Raw genomic sequence first — 23,944 nt, 5'->3', positions numbered from 1 at the left:
CTTGTAGATAAGATCTAAGATATAATTTATGCATGAGTGTTTCGTTAATATTTTTATATTCGAATTGGTGAAGCAAGTAACCTATTATATTGTAACCTCAAATCTCAAGTCAATTTCCCGTGCTAGCTAAGGGGGTCCTCTTCCTGTTTGCGTTTAGGTACTTCGCACACTTTTTTTTTTTCATACAACGCCCCGACACTGTGTACCTGAATGCCCCAACATTGTATTCCCAAGTGTACCTGGTGATGCAAAGTTTGTTGAAAGAAATGACATAGAGCAGAGCGTCACAACGCTCTAAATTCAGCGCCACAATGCTATGGAGTGTCACAGGCCCACAACGCTAGGGACTTGAGCGTCACAGCATCATGTTAGCAGAGGCTTGAGTGTCGAAGCGCAGCGAGGGAGACTTGACAGTTTTCTTTTTCCTTTTTCTAAACGGTGGTGTCCCTTGGAGTTATTTTGCTTGACTTTCTCTTATATTTTGAGTGAGAATGGTGTAAAAGAAGAGCAAGGAGGAAGCGAGATGAGAGAGATACATACTTATTTCTCCCTATTTTCGTAGTGGACTTGTTGAAGTTGTGTGACTATGTGGTTTTTTCTCAATTTTGAACTTTTTTCATATTAAATCCTGGTTAAATTTTACTTTCCGCTACTTTTACTTTCTTATTTGTTTCGTTGCAGTATTTCGCATGAGTTTTGTTTATTTTCTTATAGATAAGATCCGAGAAATAATTTATGCATGAGTGTTTCATTAATATTTTTATATTCGGATTGGTGAAGCAAGTAACCTATTAAGTAAGAATTATATGCATATTTATAAAACAGGTTGGCACTATGTCTCTATTTCAAATAAGAGATTAAAAAAATGTAATAAAATTTAACTTGAAAAAAAAAAAAAAAACAACTCAAACTCTTCAAAGTTGAAAATTGAAATCATAAGGGATGGTTTGAATGAATGACAGGAAACCTTCCAGATAAAGGTGAAGCCATCTATAAAACAATCTCTCTTCATTCAGTACAGAACCATGAAAATAATACTTCAAAGGTATTATAAAACCTTCCAAACATGACAATCATATAGATAATAAATTTAAATAAGTTACAGGAAAAATAAAACAAGCGAACAGAAAGCTTCTAGAGGAGGCTAAGTTACATACAGCAAACATCAGGCAAGGAACATAGCCGAGTAAATAGCTGCCAATGCTTTCATCAACTGGCCAGCAGATCAGGTTCCTGCATAAATGATACTGTAACATTGATTCAGTAAATAGAAACATATAAATGAATTTGATATGTGATTAAGTGCAAGTCCAATAAGTTTAAATGAATTTGATTGCAATAAATCTTCTTTAATGTCAACTAATATTTTACCAAGTATATGATAGGTAATAATATGAAACTAATAAATGGATGTGAATCAAGTCTAATCACGCAAAAGTATTGCATGCAGCTCACTTTGGTTTGTTGGTTGGGGCTTTAGCTACTAATCAAAAAGTTTTAAGTTCGAAACATGCGTATGTGATGCATGTGTGAATTTATCTTAATGGCTCAAATGTCCTGAAAAAAAACAGAAGTATTGCTCCTCAAAGACAAGCTAAATTGGATGATCCATTACATTTACAAGATTAATGAAGATCTCAAGCAACAGGCAAGATTACTAGGTACCTTATTAGTATTAAGTTGAGATAATAGTTTTAAGGTTTCTCATGATTTATTGGTTTATCGACTTGATCATGTTTTTGTTTTATTATCACATTTATTATGAAATGAGTTCACAAAATTGCACATAAGTAATCAAACTAATATGACCTTACATAGCTTAAAGTTGGCTTATGTCTAACTTTTAGATGAAAGAAACATTTTGATGTGAAACCTATTAGAATTTGGAACATATTTGTTACAGCTTATTCGCATGTGTTTCAAGTTATACAAGTTGTAGATTTGTAGTCAATATTTTAAAATTTAATGATTTTTTTAATCAACAAGACTTATTTGCTTATCAAGAATAAACAAAAAAAAAAAGTTGATAAAATATCTGTTAGAGCATGTTTAATAAAGTAATTTTACCGTTATGTTCCAAGTTTCATGTTTTTCAGAAAAATATTCATATTATTCAAAGGATCTGAGGTTTGTCACCATAGGTTTATACATATTTTAAAATTATAAAAAATGGTGCTAGAGATGTCTTTTTAGCATAAAATGTAATCGAACAATTCCTAATATATAGCATATTAAAACATTTTCATATTTCACGATTTCTGAAAATGTACTCATATTTTTTTGAAAAGATTCCTAGATATTTAATTTATTGAAATTCTATGATTTCAACTAATTTTAAGTAACTTTTTTAAAAGATTTAGATTTCGTTTGGGACATCTTTAGACCGCTGTTTTTTTCTTACTTAAGAAATTTTTGTACTAAAAATCAGCTTTATTGAGCAGTAAAAAAGTCGTCTCATACAAAGCCTTGAAAATGTACTCATTTTATGTGACCAAACCATCTAAGGCGACTCACTCTAATCTTATTTGCCACTAGAGCTACTCCAACCTTTTCACGTATATGCTCATTTTGTATCATGTCTCTAAGAGTAAAGCCACTCATCCACGGATCCACCTAAGCATCCTCATATCTGCAACACTTAACTTAATATTATGCTTCACTTTTAATGGCCAACATTCTGCGCCATAAAGCATTGCAAGTCTAACCACCATCTTATAGAATATTTCCTTAAGTTTGAGTGGTACTTTTCTATCACACAATAAGCCCGATGCATTTCTCCACTTCATCCATCCAACTTGAATTCCACTAATAACATCCCCATCTATTTCACCATCACTCTGAACAATAAACCTAAGATATCTAAAATGTGTACTCTTATTAATGACTCAATCGCTCAAAGTCACAATCCCCCCACTAGAACTATTACTAACAAAATTACACTCCATGTATTCGATTTTAAATCTACTCAAATGAAAACCTTTAGACTCTAAGGTTGACCTCCATAATTCAAATTTACCTTCAACTCCCTCTTTAGTCTTATCAACAAGAAGAATATCATCAGCAAAAAACATACACCATAGAACATGCTCTTGAAAATCTAAGATATTGAATGCAAACAAACCAAATAATTTTGAATTTCATGATGAAAGTTTAGTTGCATTGTTTTGTACATCTAGAAAATTTTGTATAAATCTTCATGTGGTTTGGCCTTCTTGTGAAAGAGGTAACAGTCTGCCATTTTCTAAATAACATCAACGTATGCATAAATGCCAGGGCAAACAAGCATAGATTTCAAGAGACCAAATTATTAATACAAGACATTATTATAAAAACTTGTTAGGAAACCGGTTAAGAAACGGAGTATTGTCCTAGTACTAAAGTAAGGTTTCACAGCAAATTTTAATAGTAATACTAAAGTTTCATAACAAATTTCAATAGTATTACCAAAGTTTCAAAGAGCACACACATGTATGTCATACTTTTAATTAATGCTGATAGTCAGCCATGATTAGTTTTTGAGTTTACAAAATAGGATAAATTATTGCCATTGATTACAAAGCTCTAAAACTATTATTCTCATCATAAAAAAGACCAAATTACAGGTACTTCTATACATAATTCCTAGAATTTTTTCTTCTATCCTCCTTGTAGCATAAAATTATTTTTCTTCTTTTTTAACATTGTAGCATAAACATGCTTTAGTCAAGTAAAGCTCTAGGCAATAAAAGGTACTGTGAACTCTTCCAACTGTTATAAATATTTAGTTCATGATCATATAATAATATTATTCCAAATTATTTCAGTCAAGTTGTTGCTCGGGACCAGTTAGAGGTGATGTTTCTTAGGTATCATATAGCTTAATAAACATTATCACAGACACAAAACTCCAACCCATTCCCATTGGCATCAAACAGAGAAAAAAATATAAACCTAAAAGTCTGATTTATTTAGTTCTAATCCAACTTCAAACCACCCTTCTCATGAACTTAAGACCTCCAAAGCAACACGAACAATCATTCCATTAACTGAAATGCAAGCTCTAGAGTCTATGGAGGTTAAAGGACACAGATTACAATAAAAAATATACTTGTACCTCTATTTAAGCAGCCCTAGAAGAAATCATGCCTGTTTTCCTGGCATAAGCAAAAATCCCTCCCGCCTCAATCACCGGCCCGGCATCCCCAATCGGCTTCAACTTATAGTCTTTCCCCTTCGTGTGGTTAATCAAGCGATTCCCGACAAGATCAACAGTCACAAAATCCCCAGTAGAGCACTCCTTCCAGATCCCGACCTCCTCCGTCTCCACAGGGTACACCTCACCAGTGGCCACACAGTTCCTAAAGAAGATCCGCGCATAACTCTCCGCGACGACTACGCGGGCACCAGAGGCTCCTATCGCAACAGGAGCATGCTCGCGAGAGGATCCGCATCCAAAGTTGTCGCCACCGATGATGACCGAGAAACGGGAAGAGTTCTCACCGGGATTGACAAAGGGAACGGGGTATGAGGCTGTGGGGAGGCCCACGAGGGCAAGCGATCCGAGCTTGCGGTACTCGTCGGGCTTGGAGGGAACGAGAGTGAGGTGCTCGGCTGGGATTATTTGATCGGTGTCAATGTTGTTACCAACGACGTAGCAGAAACCGTGGAAGGTTGTTATGGAGCCGGAGGAGGCGAGGTCGGCTTCGGCGTCTGCTGCAGCAAATAAGGGGGTGAGGAGCGATCTTCGAGGAGTTAGGGTTAGGGATTTGAGAGGCGAGGGAAGAGTGGGGATATGGGCGTTGGACGTAGAGTTGCGGCGGGTAAAGATGGAAGTTTTAGGCAGATGAGAAGAGTATACAGTCTTGAGGGGCACCGCCGTCGCCATTGCCACAAATTAGGTAGGTGAAGGCACGTATAGTCCGGTTCTCAATATATAGATGGAGCTTAAGTGGACTTAGCCTTCTTTTGGGAGGGCAAATTATTGCGTCCGGTCACGCCACCTCATTCGGATGCACTAGGTTTCGATATTTTTGAGTGACGTGACGTGTTTTTATTGGTGTCCGAACGAATCCGGACACCGAACACAATAATTTGCTCTTTGGGAGAGCTAGACCTCAATCATAATTTCTTTTTTATTATTATTTTTCACATGTTAAAATTTTTTTTTACTATGAAGTTTTTTTATAAAAAAATTTGAAAAATTATTTTCTCAACTACAATTTTACAAAATAGTAAGAAAAGCCGTCCCAAATAAAGTTTTGATGAACTTCAAATCTTAATTTTAAAATTATTTCAATCATAAAATTAACTCCAAATTATGTAATTTTATAGTTAAAATAATTATTTAGTCATAATAATCCTAATGATGTCAAGAATGTTTAAGGTCTAAATCAGTTCGACTAATCTTTGTTGAACAAACTTAGACCAATCCAAGCCACCTATCTTCTACCCTCATATAGCAAATGCAAGGCGCATCCTTCGGTGATGGCGGCTCCAATATTATTGCCCATGCTCTGATGTTTATAGGGCACCCAATTGGCCTAAGAGATTCTCCTTTTTGTGAGCATCATTTTAGTATGCTTTAATCATGATGGGCCACATTTTTTCTCAGAGTAGTTTATTTGATTAGATTTGGACTTCTTGGAATCCCTTCAATCGTTACATACATTTGTTTTAACAACCCATGTCATTCTCAAATCATTGATCACGCTATGCTTTTCGGCTCAGCGGTTCTCGAAAAGTAGCGTTAGGGGCGTCGGAATTCAACAAGGCGATGTCGATGCTCTTTGTTCTGCATAAGGTATGGTATGAGCATGCAACACTAGGTTGGAGTGAAGTGACGCTGGGCATTGAAAATATATTTTAATATATTTTCTCTTCCACTCAACCACCTGCCCACTTATTTTGTCTCTTGTTGAAGGTGCCAAGGAAGGGAAGAAAAGAAGGGAGAGAGAGAGAGAGAGAGAGAGAGCTTTTTGGGGTGATTTCTTTAGTTGTTTTTATTATAGATTTTGTTCAACTTGAAATAAGTGACTATATTCTTACTCATGTTTTCGATTATTTTGATTTCTAAGGCTTTTAATATTCCCAGTATTAATAAAAATATATATATTTTCTTGAATTAGTGACGACTCTTAATGCTTTATTGAAAGTCACCTATAAAAATAAAATGATAAAGAAGACGTAATGATAATGATAAGGATGAATACATGTGAAGGAATGAAAATATCACATTAAAACTATATGTCATGTCTAGCTAATCATATACTGATGCATATTGATATCATTGATAACATTGATAGTATTGATAATATATAATATTGATAGATACATAAGGAAATGTGTGGGCCTTACATATATTGATTTTCATATAATTGATAAGATGGGCAAGACTAATGATATTGTCACATGTATATTCATACTATAGCACTAATTTATTGATCACTGGTTTATTGATTGCATGTTTTCTAGCTGTCATTTTATGGATTTAAGTGTGTTGACATTTTTTTTATTAATTATATTAAATGGTACAAGTGATGTTTGATCATTGATGACATTGAATACTACTATTTATATTGATTAAGATGAATATGCATATTGATGTCTTTGATCTTGTATTAAAAGCTTTAGCAAGTTTTGAGTTTCTGTTGGGCTTTGTAAACTCATTTGGTGGTTTTAATGATTTCATGCTATGAAAGGGGCCAAGATCACGTGGAGTGAGATTGATTGAGATCCTCAAGATCTTCTTTTGATTTTGTTCCATATTTTCTTTTATTCTTTTGCAGTTACGAGCTATTGATAGATTAGTGATCTCATGACTATTGTAAATAGGATTTTGGTGAATCAAAGCAGTGAAATGTTTCATTGTGTACGATATGCATTGGCTTTTGCAAAATATATTGATTTATATTAATAATTTATAGAAACTCGAGTGAATGATTAAAAGATAAAATAGACCATTTCTTCCAATTTAGTGATTAGACAAAGACAAGAGACTGAGGCTCAATGCCTTTGTTGACTACATATAAGCTTCACTATCTTCCAATATAGAGATTGAGGCTCATGTCTTTGATGATAATAAGAACATTTTTAAGTTCTGATTAGTGATTACACAAATTTTGAATCTCAAATCAATGTAGATCTAAAAATTGGATGATCAAGATATTTGAAAGTTGATTGATTTATAAGGCATTCGAGAAACGATGACTCAAATTCAAACTTTAGCCGATAAAAAAATAGAAATCCGAATAAAATTAAAAATATTATAAAAAAAACTATATTTGCTATGTTTATAATAAAAATGTATTTAAATTCATATAATTTAGAGTATGTTATAAAACTTTAGCAAATTTTTAAAGTCGTTTTGATCTATAAATCACATGATTTGATAAATAATTATATATTTAAAATTAAAAAAATATATATTTATTTATATTCAAAACTTTAATTTAAATTTTAATTCCATTAAATTCATTTTATTTCATAATGCTAAATCATATATCACTAAAATATTTTACATTCAAATTAATTGAACTATGCAAGTTTTATGAACCATATATATTTATGCAATTTATCTCTTATAAAAATCCACTCCCATTCAACATAAAATTACTTTATTACATTTGTTAAGTATCATTCTATTAACCCTAAATTTTATATTTTTAAAATAGAAATATTTTTTTTGGCAAAACTTTTACTAAACATCTAGAAATCTCCTCCATTCTTATTAACTACAATTGGCTAATTTATATGAATTTTACAATAAATTAAAAATTAATAATTATGTAAATACCTAAGGCTTGAAATGGCACAATTAAGGTCATTTACTAACCTTTAAAATTTGTTTGAGCGATCGTCATATTTTTAATATTACTTTGAAATTTTTTGTTAATTCTATTTGTAATATTATTTTGAGATCAAATATTTACATCATATACATTTTTTTTTCTTTTGTCATACTATATGTTGGCTATATTTTTTTATAAAAAATAGTTGTAAAGCTAGTGTGTGAAAAGCAGTTTTTTAAAAAAATTATTGAAATCAATGAAAAAATAACGACGAGAAAAAAAAAAAAACTATGATTGCAATCAGGGGCAGATCCCCCTTATCTTCAAATGGGCAATTGCCCCCCAAAAATTTTTATTATATGATTGTTTAGGTAATTTAACTCTTTATATTTATTTTTTAGTCTTTATTATATGTGTTTTAGGCAATTACCCCTCTAAAAGTTTTAAAATATTATGATCTTTAGACGATTGCTTCACCATAATTGAACACATTATGTAGAAATGTTATTGTTAAGAAACAATGAACCAAATAAAAAGAGAAATAGCAAAGAGAATTCATCATTTTATTTATTCATTTGAATTCCAAAAATATACTTACAACTAAAATTTGTTCCAGGGCGCTGCTCCTTGACCCCGGCGACATATCTGCAAAGCGTACGATGATCAAGGATATTAACAAATAAGGGTAAAGCCAAATTCAATGCAACTTCAACATACATTTTGTAAAAATTGAATGATTAATCATTCTTTAACGACCGTTTTCCTTTTTTCTCTTGATATATCATAAAAAATTTTATCTCAATCGGGCACAAATCTTAAAGCAAAATTGAGTTGAAAGCTTCTGAAGTCAAATTGGGGACCATCCAACCTCCGATTTCAGCAAACTTATAGTCAAACTGAACGTCTGAGAAAGACGAATCCATCGACACCAAATTCGACTCAATCCGAGCCCTAATGGGTCCAAATCAAGGGTCTGAAGCACTATTGAAGGGTTCAAACCACAATTTGGATTACCAAACGGTTTCCAAATATGATATGCTTATATTCAAATTGAGCGACTCGACGAGATGAATCCAATGAGCTCAAGATCACTTAATTTTGAAATCATTCAGGCATCCAATTGACCAATAAACGGTCCATGATCAATGGGATCGATATCGACCGTCCATTCAAACCACTCCCATTTTGACCTTGATCATCCACATATTTACAAGCTATGCCACTCTAAAAAAATTATAAATAGCCCCACTCTTCTCATGAGAGAGGGGGAGGAAGAAGGGAAGGAAGGGAGGAATTTGGGAGCTCTCTTTCCATCGACCACCGCCGGAGTTCCTGCCGACCACCACTGGAGTCCCTGCCGACAACCGCCATCTGGGCCAGGCCATGTGGTTTTTCCCTTTCGGGTTTTCCACGTAAAAAAGTTTATGGTGTTTCTCTTCCTTAATTTTCTGTTGATGTGTTGGATATACGTAAATTGCTAAGGAGTTATATTTTTCATTCTACCGCCGCGTATATTCTAGTCCACAACATCTCTATATTGACCCATTTTCTCTTAGTGAAGGGTCGAGCCAAATTTGATGGAACACCAACAGTTAAGACTGGGTCCGCCTTGATTGTAATGTGAAAAATAGAACATTAAGCTATATATCACAAATGAAGCCATAATTTTTTTTAGAAATCTATATAAACAAGCTACAACTTCTTTTAACATTGGTTTTAGATTGTGTTCATCAAGAAAAAGCACATATTTTCAGCGATCAAATCGCCGCAAAATACCAACAGTCTAATCGTCGGTAATGCCGTCGAAAAACTTCGGCTGTAATTATGCTGAAGCCGTCGCTCCGATCACCACCACAACCAAATTGGAAAACCGCTGGAAAGTCTCCAAAAATAATTTTCATCGAACAAAGCTCCGCAAGAATGCGTTTCCTATGCTGTTTATATCGGTGGAAAAAAAAAATCTGTCGGAACCGCTGGAAAACTCAATTTCGAAGAAAAAGTCCCTATTTCCGTCAGAAAAATTCGTCGGCAACGGATGATTTTCCTATAGTGCAACCACCAACTACTACCACTGAAACTCACCATCTTCTCCAAAATGCTATGAAGATTTGATCATGCAGTTGGATATATTTGTCCGACTGTGAATACTTACTTTCTAAAATTTCTCTTTGAAAGATTAAGCCCTATTGTTGGAAATAAATATTCGATCTTTGTATTTTTTCTCTTCTTCAACAACGAAGAAGGGAATATTTTTGTACCACTTAATACATATTGAATTTTGCAACTGAGCTAGGCCCCGTGTTTTTTTCCTTTTTCAGATTTTTCACATAAAATTTTTCTGGATTTTTTTTTTTATTCGTGCTGAATATTGTATACCGCTAAAATATGAAACATATACCAACTCAAATTTCCTAGCACTCAACAAAATTGAAATAATGAATTACTCGAAGGTGGAGGTCTAAACAAGGACGTAGGCTGGAGTAGAATTACGTAAAAAACTTGTCCGTCTCTTTCTAGCTTTTACTTTTATATTAAATTTTAAATTTTTATTTACTTGTTCATGCAAAATAAGATTTTAATTATCTGCCTGTTTTGAACATTCACGCAACATTAAAAAGATGTGGGCGTGTGTAGTCCTCATAATGAAAAGATATTAAAAAATGGAAATGAATAAAAAAAGAAAAAAGAAAAAAAAAAACCTCAGCCAGAAATTCGCTTTGCCACTCGAGAATCACATGTTGCTATATCAACCAGACAACCAGATATTTTTCCCACAACTTTAGACTAGTTGGAATCCGTTTTTATTTTATTTTTTAATTTAAAAATGTTTTATTTTATTTTATTGTTTTAAATATCTCAAATTATTTTAAAAATAGCCAAAATAATTTCTAAATATATATTTTTAATGAAAAAAACAAAGCTGCCCCGGGCGGCCACGCTCAACACTTCATTTATTTACATATCTAATATCTAAAAGTTTAATATTGCATACATACCATATTATATTATTTTAATATCAAATATGCCGCTCATATTTCTTTTCGATGATTCATATATTTCATTCATGTCACTTATGTTTGATATGAAAGTGAACTATATATGATATATATGTAATATTAAAGTTTAAGGTGTTAGATATGTAAATAGAATAATATACAATGGTATGTATGAAAATCTCTCTATTTACATATTTAACGCATTATTTCATGTTATTTACATATCTAACATTCAAAATGTTAATATTATGTGACTACCTCCCATAGAACAAATTTGAGTTTATGGAATGAAATATTAAAATTTATAGGATAGTATGAATAGTAGAAATGAATTATATGAATGATATATTTGATATTAAAGTTGTATATAAGCGGTTGGTGTGCAATATTAATGTTTTAAATATTAGATATGTAAATAGTATGAAATAAAGTGGTGTGTATGTAAATTTCCTAATTAAATAATACTCATTTAGTATTTTTTTTTTTTTGGGAAAATTCATTTAGTATATCAAAAGCATTTTTATTTTATATTTAAATATAAAAGAATAGAAAAAAACAGAAAAAATATTTCAAACGGCTCCTAGATTATCTCCCATCTCTGTCAATCGTTATACAAGCATAAGTTTCACGAGTTTAACCATCAAAATGCTAACGATAAGCTTATAATCTCAAGATTAGAGGTATCTGATCATTGTCGGTCAGAGCTTTAGCTTTGCTCAAGTGTTCTTTTTTAGTATTTTTAGTACTTTCTGTGTTCCTAATCCATAAGCCTTCCTTTGTGGCTTGTTCATGTAGGGATTCGTTGTTCTTGCTGATTTAAGCCATTTAGTTTCAACTGACTTTGAATTTGGGGCTGCTTTTGATTTATATATCATTGACATTCAGGATTGTTTGCTTCTTGTATGTGTATTAGCTAGGTTGTTTTTGGGTGTGTTGTTCTTGGTTTGGATCAAGTTGTTGGAGAGTTTTAGATTGATAGGATGCAGAAAGCAATGCTCGATATGAGCTCTGAAATGGAGTTCTTGAGAAAGACTTGCTCGATGCTCCCAATCTGCAACCTGGCTAGTATCAGATTCTTCCGTCGAATGAGTTCTCGTCAGAGGAGAGGTATATTTTTCTCAAATTTACTACAAATTTCAGCATAAATAGGCTTTCTTATGCTATGTTCCGATGAAATTTGAATTTTTCAAGAATGTACAGATTCTGCAAGTATTTTAAGTTGATCATGACAACATTGGATCGTTTTGAGGTTATTCTGTGATTATTCATGTCTGAAAACCATCCCATCCACCTTAGAAATTTCAACTAAGGCTTCGTTTGGGACGGCTTTCTTACTGCTTCTGAAAGCTTCTTTTTAGTTTAAAATTTTTGTACTAGAAAGCTGCTTTAAGAAGCAGTAAGAAACCGTCACAAACGAAGCCTAAGCTTCATTCGGGACTGCTTTCTTATTGCATCTTAAATCAACTTTTTAGTGCAAAAAAATTATTTTTTGTTCTGTGAAGCAGCTTTAAGAAGCAGTAAAAAAGCCACCCCAAACGAAGCCTTAATTTTTACTAGAAAGCTGCTTTAAGAAGCAGTAAGTAGCAAGAAAGTTATCCCAAACAAAATCTAAATTTTGAGGTTTGCATTTGTCATATATAGTTTGCTAATAGCTAGCTTCAAAATGGTAGGCTGATTGTTGAATTCTTTTGACTACCCAATTAAACATGCTGGTCAGAATCTCGCCAACTTAATGAGAAAAATATAAATTTTCATGTAATCAATGGCTTGCATTTCTCTTCTTTGCTAAATTATGTCACCAGACAGCAAATTCAGACACAATTTACCTAATAGGAAAGTTTCAGCTGGTTTTAGATTGTTCTTCTTGTCCAGGCTTAGGCCTCGTTTGGTTCCCCGGCTCCTTTTTTTCATTTTTAAACAGAAGTATCGGAACGGGAAATGGAGAAATTTTTTTCTTCTCAGATCGGCGAAAATAAGGAGGTTCGGGAGATGGTATTTTGAAAAAGCCGTCTTAACAAACAGCAAAACAATAGTTTTTTCGCCGATTCAAACCGGAGACAAAGAAATTACAACCAAACAAACGAGGCCTTAATATGTTGTGTTTTTGTTGAACTCCTAATATGATCTATAATTTCAATACCATGATCTATAATATTACACCTGAGCAATTCACCTGAATCTCATATGCAGATGTTTCAGTTAAGTCTTCCTACCTGATTGCCAAAACCCCTAATGAAAATACTATAGCTTTGACTTCTAAAAATATATGGGGGAAAGAAAAATTAGTTATAAATGGAAGCTATGATGCTTATCCATGGATATCATCAAGAGAAAGTTACATGCTTGATGCTGATGAAGATGAGTATGGAGGAGTCATAATTAGACCAGAATGCCTTCCACAAACAGCAGATGCATTTGCTACTATCCTTCAATCATCTCTTTTCCACTGGAAGCTGCAGGTATTCCCATAACTTAGGTTTCATTTGGGACGTCTTTCTAGTTGTTTCTAAAAGCAACTTTCTAATACAAATATTTTTAATTTTGTACTAAAAAGTTGCTTTAGGAAGCAACTAAAAAACCGTCCCAAACGAAGCCTTAGAATGCAGTTAGGTTTCACATATAGTGGCCTTCGTGTATTCGTGTTATCTATCCTTAAATGAGCTTCCATAATTCAGAATAAACTTTTCTATTGAAGGATTTGCAGGGTAAGAAGGGGGTCTGGCTTAGACTGCCACTGGATCAAGCTGAGTTTGTTCCAGTTGCTGTTAAGGTATATTTGATTATAAAAATATCTTAGAAATGAAGATGATTACAAATAATTTCATGGCATAGATATTTGGTCTTTGGAATATGCCGCCATAATTGAAAGTTTTCTTTTATGTCTGGTTCTAATGGATTTTTGTTGGGCATCTACTTTCTTGGGATATGCTAAAGTTTATTCAAGATAAATTGAAGTGATTTTTATGATAAAATAATATGTGAAAAGGAATAGAGAGTTGATAAAATATTTTATATTAATTTTATTTATGTTGAGAAGACATGTTCAAGTGCAGTGGGAATTGATTTATTGTATATTTGTACATGAAGGTAGAAAGATTTGGGTCAAAGTTATATTGAATTTATTAAGTATTTGTATGAAGAAGTATTGACTAATATTAGAAGTGGATGTTGATTGATTAAAATATTTCTAATTATAATAGGATTACATTGAAGGTTAATTTTGAGTCTATAGCTTTTTGTATTGGTTTGAGTAGAGATATGATAGGAAGTGGATGCACTTTTCACAAAAATCAGTGAATGATAAAACACAAAAAATTGGGAAGAAGAAGGCTCCAAAATATTTTTTATTCAAAGAAATATAAAGGGGAATGCAAGATACAATTGGATCTTCAATTGGAGAGGAAAATCCGGCTCTCCCAAATCCCTAGCCGCCGGCTTGAGCCCAAATAATCTAAGAATAAACTAGATTCAGCAGACTCCAAAATATCATCTTGAAATCACCCTATTGTTAATCTTAAATAGCATCCCATAATTCCCTCCCGAATCAGCCCCCTTTCCCTAAATAATTCCCTCTCAGATTTGAATTCAAATTAAATTTATTTTCCTAATTAATTCTCTCCCAATTGTAATAAAAACTTTCCTAAACAATTCCTTTTAATTCCTCCTCCTTTTCCTTATATAATTCTCTCTTAAATTTTGAATTTAAATTAGGTATATTGCCCTAAATAATTCAATTGCAATTAAAACATTTCCAAACAATTCTCCTTTGATTAAGAACCTTCCTAAACAATTTCCTCTTGATTAGGAAACAAACTAATTCTCTTCTAATCAAATAAGAAAGATAAACTAATGAATGATTGTATGAATGCATGATTTTAGTAACATATACATTGAAGACAAAGCTTAAAATAAACTTGTGCATTTTTAACACATATAATGAAGTTTAAGAAAATGCATTAATTATAAGAGTATATAAAATTAATATTGAAGAATTAGTAAAAGTTGCTCAAAAGGATTTGGGGAGAATAGTTTTAGCACTTTAGGCAACATTTAGCAATACATGGAAAATGAGGGTTAATAAAGTCAACTCCAAATAATTGAGATAAGACTAATGAAGGTGATGATGATAAACTGATTGGATATTTGGTGACTCATTTTCTTGACACATGAAAAAGAAAAAATGTTCATCTATAACTTAAATAGGGTTTTAAATAAATCTAGTTGTGCCAAGGTCATTTATTTTGTTATCGATGAGTTTGAACATGAACAACTATTAAAAATTATATTCAAACTTATTTATTTTATTATTGTGTTCAAATTATAATTAATATTTTATTGAGCTTAATTAATCAATATAAATCAAATGTATAACCCTCATTACAGACTAAAAATTATACTTGTTTGTTCATCAAGTTGGTATAATTCTTTCAATGTTTTTTTTTTAAAGTTAATGAAATAATCTAATCAATCTATTTGCTGCTATGAATTTTCATCAGATTTGATAGTTCATCGAAAATCGTCTTGATCGAGCATGAATCTCGATATATATTTTGATTAAAACTTTTGGAATTAAATTCATGATCACCTTAATATGATTTCAGCAAACTTATAGCCAAATTGAATGGCTCAACAAGAGGAACCTAATGATACCAAAATTAGTTTGATCCTTGTCTGAATGAGCCTAGATCAAGAGATTGAAGGGTAATTGAAAACTTAATGACATTAATTGGATAACTAAATGATTCAAATTTAGCTTGCTTAAAATCAAATCGAGCATCATGATGAGATGAATCAAATGAGCCTATGATTGCTTAATTATGATATCATGAAGACACTTAAATGCTGAATGAACATATCATAATCAAGTGAATCAATATTGGTCATCTGATGGAGTGTTCTAGATTTTCTTTATATTTGCAGGCTTGTCACTCTCAACAATCTATAAATAATCTCCCACCCTCTATACGAAGAGTAGGGTGCTAAGAGCAAGATCTTAAACTCCGGCTTGAAATTTAGGAAAGCTTTAAGGATCTAAAGATTCTGAAGTACCACCACCCGATTGTAAACATCGAGCCTTCATCTCCTAACCACTATATTCCTCACACCACTGTCCCAAGAGTATGGTCCTCAGTCTAGCGTTGTCCAACTACAATCCTTCTATCCTCAGTCGCATGCCGACTACAATCTTCTGGCCTCCATTGAACACCAACTATAATTATATGTAGACCTGTCAATATTGGACCCGACCCGAAAACCCAACTCAAACCCGACCCAAAAATTTTGGGTTTGGGTTGACCCGAACCCAAAGCGGGTCGGATTCGGGTCCGGAAAACCGACCCGTTTGCAAAACCAGTTCGGGTTGACCCGGAAACCTGGGAATGACCCGGAAAACAGCCCTCCCCGCTCTGACCGGTCCTGCCCGAATCTGCCCGCCTGCCCAGCGGCACTGCCTACCCTTGCTGCCCGCCTGCCCCGCTTGCCCTGGCTACCCCGCCTGCCCTGAAACCCCGCCTACCTGGGCTGCCCGCCTGCCCTCGCGTCGCATCGCGGTCGCTCGCGTCGCGTCGCTATCTCGCCGGCACCACCGTTGTTGCACGCTGCTGTCCTGCCGCTGCCGTGCGGCTCGCGCTGTCCGTCACGTGCAGAAACTAAAAAAAATCAACCGGAAGCGAGTCGAATCGGGTTGACCCGAACCCGAATAGTGCCGGGTCAGTTCCGAGATCGACCCGAACCCGACCTGTTACCCGAAATTGACAGGTCTAATTATATGACCTCCATCGTCTGATTATGGTCCTTTGATCACCGCCACCCGATTATGATCCTCGGACCACCTGCTTTCTGACTTCAGTTCTTTCGACCACCATCGTTCGACTTTGATCCTTTTGACTGTCGTGTCTTGATTTCGATCCTTCTGACCACCGTAACCTGACTTCAGTTCCAACCAATGTCGCTTGACTTCAATCATCTGACCACAATCACTCAGCTACGATCCTTTGACCAATGTTGCCAACCATCACTAATAATGCCAACACGCATCATCACATATGAGATCAATAAACGCTTTGACTCCCAAATTCAACACAAGGATTTATTATGGGTTTATGTCACATGACTTTAATTTCAAACACATAATATGTTCTTTTCATTGTATCCATGTATTTCCTCGAGTAAGAGCTTCATTTGTAATAAACAATAATTACTAGTAGAATTATTTTACTTGGGTTAGGCCCCATGGTTTTTTACTTTCCTAGGGTTTTCACATAAAAACTTTTCTCATACAATTCTTGCAGTCTTCTCGTGATGGATCTTCATGCAAAGCTATGATTTTAAACTCTGTTTCTCCCTTCGAGTGCGAATGTCAACACCTAATAGTACTTAGCTTAAAAATAATAATCATTTATAAATGCATTTTATAGAAGAAAATTGATACAAAAGCATAGAATACGTCATTAAATAAGCAATTATGTCATTATGAAAGGAGCATCATATCAAATTATTAGTGAGCTACTTGTTAATCTTAAAAAAAAAATAAACAGGTTTATGAACATAAATAAACTAGTGAATGTTTAATTTGATTCATTTATACATTGCGTTAAAAAAAAAAGTTTCAGATTTATTCAATCATCTAAAAAACAAACAAAAATGAGCTATACACAAATGATTATTGATTTGCTCATTGGATGTGCAAGTCATTGCACTACTCTAGATTTAATAATAAATTATTCAAATGCTTCTTGAAAGCATTAAAATCATTTTATCCATTGCAGGAAGGCTTCAAGTACCATCATGCTGAGCAAACATATTTGATGCTAACATATTGGATTCCTGAAGGGCCTTGCATGCTTCCTGCTAATGCATCACATCAAGTAGGAGTTGGTGGTTTTGTTCTCAATCACAGAAATGAGGTGGCCAACAAATTCATTTTGTTAGCATAACAGTATCAGCACAATTTAAGTCCTAATCCAGCATTCAAACCTTCATAGGTTCTTGTAGTGCAAGAGAAGCATCATTATTCATTTGAAGATGTTTGGAAATTACCTACAGGTTTTATCCTTGAGGTCTGTTTTTAAACGATGTATCCAGGGAAATTTTCTCTCTGACTTTTGTGGAATTTCACCTTCATTTATTTTGTTCTCCAGAATGAAGAAATATTTAATGGTGCTGTTCGAGAGGTGAAGGAGGAGACTGGAGTAAGCAATTAAATTGTTTTTGTTTCGTTGCTTATTATTTAATCAGATAAACTAGAAAAAAAAGATTTTATCAAATGGTAACTGAAGCTTCTCACATATGCCACAGATTGATACAGAATTCTTGGAAGTAATTGCTTTTAGGTAATAATGATGCGTCCATATGTTTTATTACTTTACTTTCTTCATTATAATGCAGTATCTGTCTGATAGGAAACACTTGTAGATCTCAAGTATTTCCTATCAATCTTCGGAAAACAGCGAGATTACTCCACACAAATCCGCACAAAACCCAGAAAACCGTAGATAATTTATATTATTTGATGAAAGGGAAACGAAAAATATCAAGATACAATTATCCTCTATTCGAGAGGTGGATCTTTCTCTCTCTAATATTTCTAGACGCCGCTACAGCTCAAAGAAAACCTAAATCTATGAGATCTCAAATTTCAGCCAAATTCAAGAACCCTAATCCTAGAAAAAACAACTATTTAATGCATACAAATCAAAAGAAAATCCTTAAACGGTCCCTACATTCAAATTTCCCTCCTACTTTCCTAAAAAATCCTTCCTAATTTGTTCTAGGGAAGAAAAGTGTGCATTCAGCGCGTACAGGAGAGGCGGAAGTTCCACCTCTATTCCGCTTGAGTCGGTCCCGTAGGGACCGGTTTGACCCGTCCAATGAACCAGTCTAACACTATCCAAAGAAACAAATGCCTAATCACATCAATTTTTAAAACAAAGGTATTTCAGTGAATGATATTATAAGATGTTATTGTCTATTTATAAAATGACACTTGTAGTTTTATTCATGCAGCTCAATAACATTGAAACTTTTAACTGTGTTGTAAAAGTAATATAGTTTTGATTTCTTATCAGGCATGTTCACCATGTTGCATTTGAGAAGTCTGATCTGTTCTTCATCTGCATGCTGAAACCCTTATCAACTCAAATTGTTGTAGATGAACTCGAAATACAAGCAGCCAAGGTAAACATTCAAATTTTCGATGAGAATTGAATGCTATTTCAAATCAACTAAGCTAAACCATCATACTTTCTTACACAAGTAATAACCATTTCTGCAGTGGATGCCTCTGGCTGAGTTTGTGAGGCAACCATGCATTCAAGAAGACAACATGTTCAAGAAGATTATCGACATCTGCATTGCGCGGCTCGGAAAGTGTTATTGTGGATTAACGGCTCATCAGGTGATTTCAAAGTTTGATTCTAGATCTTCTACCTTGTATTATAATGTAGTTGAGCCTGAGGACTATAGCTGCCAAGTGTCTTAGATGTGGCATAAGTGCTGCTGCTATAGAATTATATTGAGAGGAACATGTATATCAATATGATAATTAAAAATTCTATGGAAATAATGATATTTGGAAATCAAAAGAGCTCTTTTGTAGATATTGTCCACGTTACAAAGGATTTCAAGTAGTAATGTTCACATGAAATGAGTAATCAAATATAGAATTTCATGTTGAGATGCTATTAATGTTGCCTTCTTCCTCTGAACTTAGGCTTCATTTAGGATCATTTTTTTTACTGTTTTCTAAAATAGTTTTTTAGTACAAAAATTTCTATAAGTAAAAGATTTTATACTAAAAAACTACTTTTAAAATCAATAAAAAAGCTATCCTAAATGAAGCTTTAATTTAGCATTCTATCTCTCTTGAATGGCTAGAGACCTTCTTGACTATTATTATTAGCATGACTTATTGCATATGACCAATCATGTGTTAGTTTTTTAAGCTTAAAATATTTTGTACTAGAGTTGACTATACTGAGTTCGATGAGGCAACTAATCTATTTGATTTGACATGTTTACACCCCTAGTACCAACATACCATCATAACTTCAACAAGTCCTGCACCATTGCTCATTGCCCATGTGAAACCCCTTAAGTAAAAGAAAATTAATTATTAAACATCGAGGCGCCTTTTGATGTAATAGCTACAATTTCTGTTAGAAACAACGCAGTTAAGCATGCTCATTCTAGAGCAATTATGAAATGGGTGACCTACTGGGAAATTATACCAACAAGACAAAACCGTGAGGCTCTTAGGCCAAAACAGACAATATCTCGATAGTTAAGAGTTTGGGCCATTACAAATGGTATCAAAGCAATACACCAGTCGGAAGATGGGAGCTAAGTGACATACTAGACAAAGTGCTACGCCATGGGAGCCACCTCTTGAACCCTATATGGGATCAAAGGCTATATGACGTGAGCCACCACTTGAACCTGTTGGGGCCACCTCTAGAGTCCTATATGTATGGTGGATGATCATGGGATATAGATGCTGACTGGAACGTCAGTTATTTAAGTGGGAGAGATTGTTAAACCCCTTAAGTAAAAGAAAGTTAACTCTTAAACATTGAAGCGCCTTTTGGTATAATGACTAGAATTTTCGTTAAAAACTCCGTAGTTAAGCGTGCTCATTCTAGAACAATTTTGGAATGGTTGATCTACTGGGAAGTCACACAAACATGACAAAACGATGAGACTCTTAGGCCAAAGCGAACAATATCTCGATAGTTAAGAGTTTGGGCTATTACAGCCCAACCATCTCTCCCTCTACCACCCACATCTCCTCATTGCCACCCTCTGCATTCAATACATTTGCATTGTATCATATGGAAACAATTTTAATATATTAGATTTATGTCCAATTAAATATTTTATTTATTTTAATTTTATATTAATTTGAATTACAGTTTATTTTAAAATATATACATTTTAAAGTATCCAATCAAATATCTCATAATTTAATTCTGAGGAAAAATAAAGAAATTTGCTTTTAGAGGGAAAAGTTGACTTCAAACGGTTTAAAAAGGCTTCTTTGGTTTCTCTGGCGAGGGTAAAATAGTAATTTATATTGTAGATGAACATGTTCTCAATGGCCACGCCCTAACCGTATCCTTCCGTTCCTCGAGTATGATATTGCTTCCTCCATAGCGATGAAGTAATCAAACTTCAATCTTGCACGCACCAAATTTATGCCCAAATGGAGAACGAATGTGCGCAATAACCTTTCATTGCGTAGGAACGTTCTCCACTTGAGGAAAAATTATTCTGTGGAGTTCAGATAGACCTGTCAACAATTGATCCGACCCGAAAATCCGATCCGAAACCGATCCGAAATTCTCGGGTTCGGGTCGACCCGGTTAAATAACGGGTCGGGTTAGGGTCTAGAATTTCGACCCATTTAGCTATTAGGGTCGGGTCCAGGTTAACCCGGAAACCCGATAGTAACCCGAATTGACCCGCGACTTTAACAATTTAAGGCGTCTGTCGAGCGACGAGCGGGGTCATAACTCATATGTTCTCGACTTATCGTTTTGTTCCGTCTCCTGAGTCCTGGCTTCTGTTTAGAGTTTCCGATTCTCTCAGTCTCCTCTCCACCTCTCAGTCTCGTCGGCACTCGGCACAACGGCGTCTACGCTTACGCTTCACACATTTCCTAATCTAATTCACTGTTTGTATCTCGTTTCTCATTTCTATTAGTATTTTTTGATTGTTTAGCTTTAGAAGATGAAGACATGAAGGTTTTGACTGATATTTTGTGTTCTTCATTTTATCATATTTTGTGATCTTCAATCCCGTATTCCCGTGAATTCTATTTCTCTGCTAGGGTTTATTTCGGGCCTTTCGGCTAGGGTTTGTGCAAATATTGTTGGCAAATGGAAACGGTGTTTAAGTTTAACTGTTTAAGTGATTAAGCAACATATTGTTTAAGGTTGTAAATTTGAATTTTGAATGTTGAAATTATGGAAATTAGTATTTCTTTAAAATTGAATTGAGTTTGTAATTTTGTAACTAAAACAAATGTGTAAATGATGGGTTTGTAATTTGACAATTTGTAAATTAGTATTTCTCTAAATGTATAATTGCTGTTTTGCAGTTTGTTGTTTGCACTTTAGCTCTTTTTTTTTCCTTAAATTATAATTAAAAGTACTGTATAAACGGTTAACCGGGTCGGGTTGACCCGAAACCGAGACTGGTCGGTTTCGGGTTTCGAAAACCGACCCGTTTATAAAACCGGGTCGGGTTGACCCGATCCCGAATAAAGCCGGGTCACTTACGAGTCGGGTCGGGTTTGACCCGTAACCCGAAACTAGCAGGTCTAAGTTCAGATGAAAAGAATCCTTCGAACATATGAGTGTACATGCTGTGCATAAATTTGTACACTGTCTACACTCACTTATTAGGATTGTTCTTTCTGTCTGGACTTCGCACATAATAGTTTCTCATACTAGAGACACTTAGATTTTATTTGGGATAACTCTCTTACTATTTTATTTTTCAGATCATAATCATAATTTCTATCTGATCATAATTTTTGGCTGCTTTCAAAAAAAATTTGTACGAGGTAGTTGTTTTTACAATAGCTTTTAAAAAATTACTTTCTTAGCTTTACGACCATCTTTATAAAAAGCTACAACATTTTCAAACATATCCTTAAATTTATTTTAGAGTGGCTTAATTTTCTTATAGTTTTATTTTGTGGATGGCTATCAAAATTTTATTTGATTATAAATTTTTTATTATTTTGTAAATTGTTTTTGTTGGAAAGTATTTCTTACAACAAAATTTATTTGAGTATAATGAAGGTAACAAAATTATTATTTGATTTACAAAATCACAATACTCATATTTATTTGTTTATTTATTGTATAATAATTTTACAATCTTTTTATAGACACTTTCAATAAACCATAATGAACCCTTAATTTGTTTTGGTTGAGTAATTATGGCAGGTCAGGTTTATCAATAAATTATCGGAATTTAGGCTAAAATGTCCACCTACATTTTTTCACTTTTATGAAATTTTCAACATACAAATATATAATTTTGATAATAATAAAAAAAAAAGATATTGGGGTTACTTTTGTAAAAATAATAAAATTTGAATCTTATTTATGTAACTCTTAAAATTAATCTATCAATTCAATTTTTTTTTTTATTTACATTCAAAGTTAGGCTCTCATTCTCAATTCAAATAATTAAGTCTCTAATCATGCCAAAAAGGCTCTGTTCTCAATGAACAATTTGATATTTGCTCATATAATGCTATATATGTTTATTTATTTATATAATTAAATAAGTTTAAACAAAATTTTAAAAATTCATCATTTAAATAAATAAATTTGAACACTTATTTATTTGTTTATTTATGAATATTTATTTATGTTAATGAACCAGTTGTTTGTTATTTAATAAGTTTTTATTAAAAATAATAATAAAATATTTGATAATTTAATATTTTATTTGATGGCTTATTATAATTATTGAATGAACATTATACAATTTATATGTTTTAAAAATTATATATATATATATATATATATATGGGCCCTTTGGTAGCAGGATTTAAATCATATTTGAGCGAAATTCAACCAAACGACCTAAAATGTAAAACCAAATCCCATGGTAGATGGAAAATAGCCGCGGTAGATGGAAAATTCTGCCTTTTCGTGCTACTAGATTTCTGAAATCCTGTTTTTTGCTGGATTTACGAAATCCATTGGCTCGAGATGAAGAGTCCGCTCGTTAAATCCGTTATATAGCCAAACAGTCGCACAATATTTAATAGGATTTATCATGAATGTTACCAAACAGTTTTCAGGATTTAGACCTCTTAAGATTTCCGAAATCCGGATTTAGCGGATTTACGAAATCCTATTTAAATCAAACCCTACGTGCTACCAAACAGCCCCATAATGAAAATATCAAATAAATAACTAAACATATAAATATAAATATTATCTTATTAATATTTAAAATTTATTAAACAACTTAAAAATACACCAAACAAACTACATAATTTTATTAAAATTTATAAGTCATTTATATTAATTAAGTTATATATTTAAATGGGTAACATTAATTATGTAATTAATTAGACTTGATTACTTTAAAATGTAGATTATGACTCGATGGCATTTTCAGCAAAATTTCCGTCAACTGACGTAACCCGCGGGTTAATCT

The 23,944-nt window shown here is 33.3% G+C and overlaps 2 protein-coding genes across 6 annotated transcripts; one reads left to right on the top strand and one right to left on the bottom strand.

The window, feature by feature from the left end:
• Positions 1 to 968: 968 nt before the first annotated feature.
• LOC110100565 (3-isopropylmalate dehydratase small subunit 3) lies at positions 969 to 4,896 on the bottom strand. 4 transcript variants are annotated; one of them, XR_003699836.1, is made up of 3 exons: positions 4,094 to 4,896; positions 1,196 to 1,247; positions 969 to 1,139 (listed from the first exon to the last, which is right to left on the bottom strand). XR_003699836.1 is itself a non-coding variant. In XM_028692556.1 (3 exons), the coding sequence occupies exon 1, from the start codon at positions 4,862 to 4,864 to the stop codon at positions 4,100 to 4,102; it is 765 nt and encodes a 254-aa protein (XP_028548389.1). In that variant the 5' UTR covers positions 4,865 to 4,896; the 3' UTR covers positions 969 to 1,139; positions 1,196 to 1,233; positions 4,094 to 4,099. The 4 variants fall into 4 exon arrangements, 3 of the variants coding, with proteins under 3 accessions (XP_028548389.1, XP_020683790.1, XP_020683791.1); XM_028692556.1 differs by having other exon boundaries at positions 1,196 to 1,233; XM_020828131.2 differs by having other exon boundaries at positions 969 to 1,247.
• Positions 4,897 to 11,474: 6,578 nt separating this feature from the next.
• Positions 11,475 to 23,944, top strand: LOC110100533 (nudix hydrolase 8). 2 transcript variants are annotated; one of them, XM_028692543.1, is made up of 10 exons: positions 11,475 to 11,869; positions 12,953 to 13,221; positions 13,467 to 13,532; positions 17,530 to 17,667; positions 17,746 to 17,820; positions 17,902 to 17,952; positions 18,059 to 18,093; positions 18,829 to 18,937; positions 19,035 to 19,157; positions 23,882 to 23,944. In XM_028692543.1, the coding sequence occupies exons 1-10, from the start codon at positions 11,743 to 11,745 to the stop codon at positions 23,927 to 23,929; spliced, it is 1,041 nt and encodes a 346-aa protein (XP_028548376.1). In that variant the 5' UTR covers positions 11,475 to 11,742; the 3' UTR covers positions 23,930 to 23,944. The 2 variants fall into 2 exon arrangements, with proteins under 2 accessions (XP_028548376.1, XP_020683727.1); XM_020828068.2 differs by lacking the exon at positions 23,882 to 23,944 and having other exon boundaries at positions 11,477 to 11,869; positions 19,035 to 19,359.

Source organism: Dendrobium catenatum, unplaced genomic scaffold, assembly GCF_001605985.2.
Source record: "Dendrobium catenatum unplaced genomic scaffold, ASM160598v2 original_scaffold_224352, whole genome shotgun sequence".
In the NCBI taxonomy this organism is placed as follows: Eukaryota; Viridiplantae; Streptophyta; class Magnoliopsida; order Asparagales; family Orchidaceae; genus Dendrobium; species Dendrobium catenatum.
The sequence above is the reverse complement of the archived record's forward strand: the minus strand, read 5'-3'. Positions and strand labels throughout refer to the sequence as shown.

Bases quoted from the DNA above. Each gene is read 5' to 3' on its own strand.
- LOC110100565 (XM_020828131.2), bottom strand. From the start codon at position 4,864: ATGGCGACGGCGGTGCCCCTCAAGACTGTATACTCTTCTCATCTGCCT.
- LOC110100533 (XM_020828068.2), top strand. From the start codon at position 11,743: ATGCAGAAAGCAATGCTCGATATGAGCTCTGAAATGGAGTTCTTGAGA. The intron at 17,821-17,901 runs GTCTGTTTTTAA...TTTGTTCTCCAG, and splicing joins CTACAGGTTTTATCCTTGAG to AATGAAGAAATATTTAATGG. The intron at 18,938-19,034 runs GTAAACATTCAA...CCATTTCTGCAG, and splicing joins TCGAAATACAAGCAGCCAAG to TGGATGCCTCTGGCTGAGTT.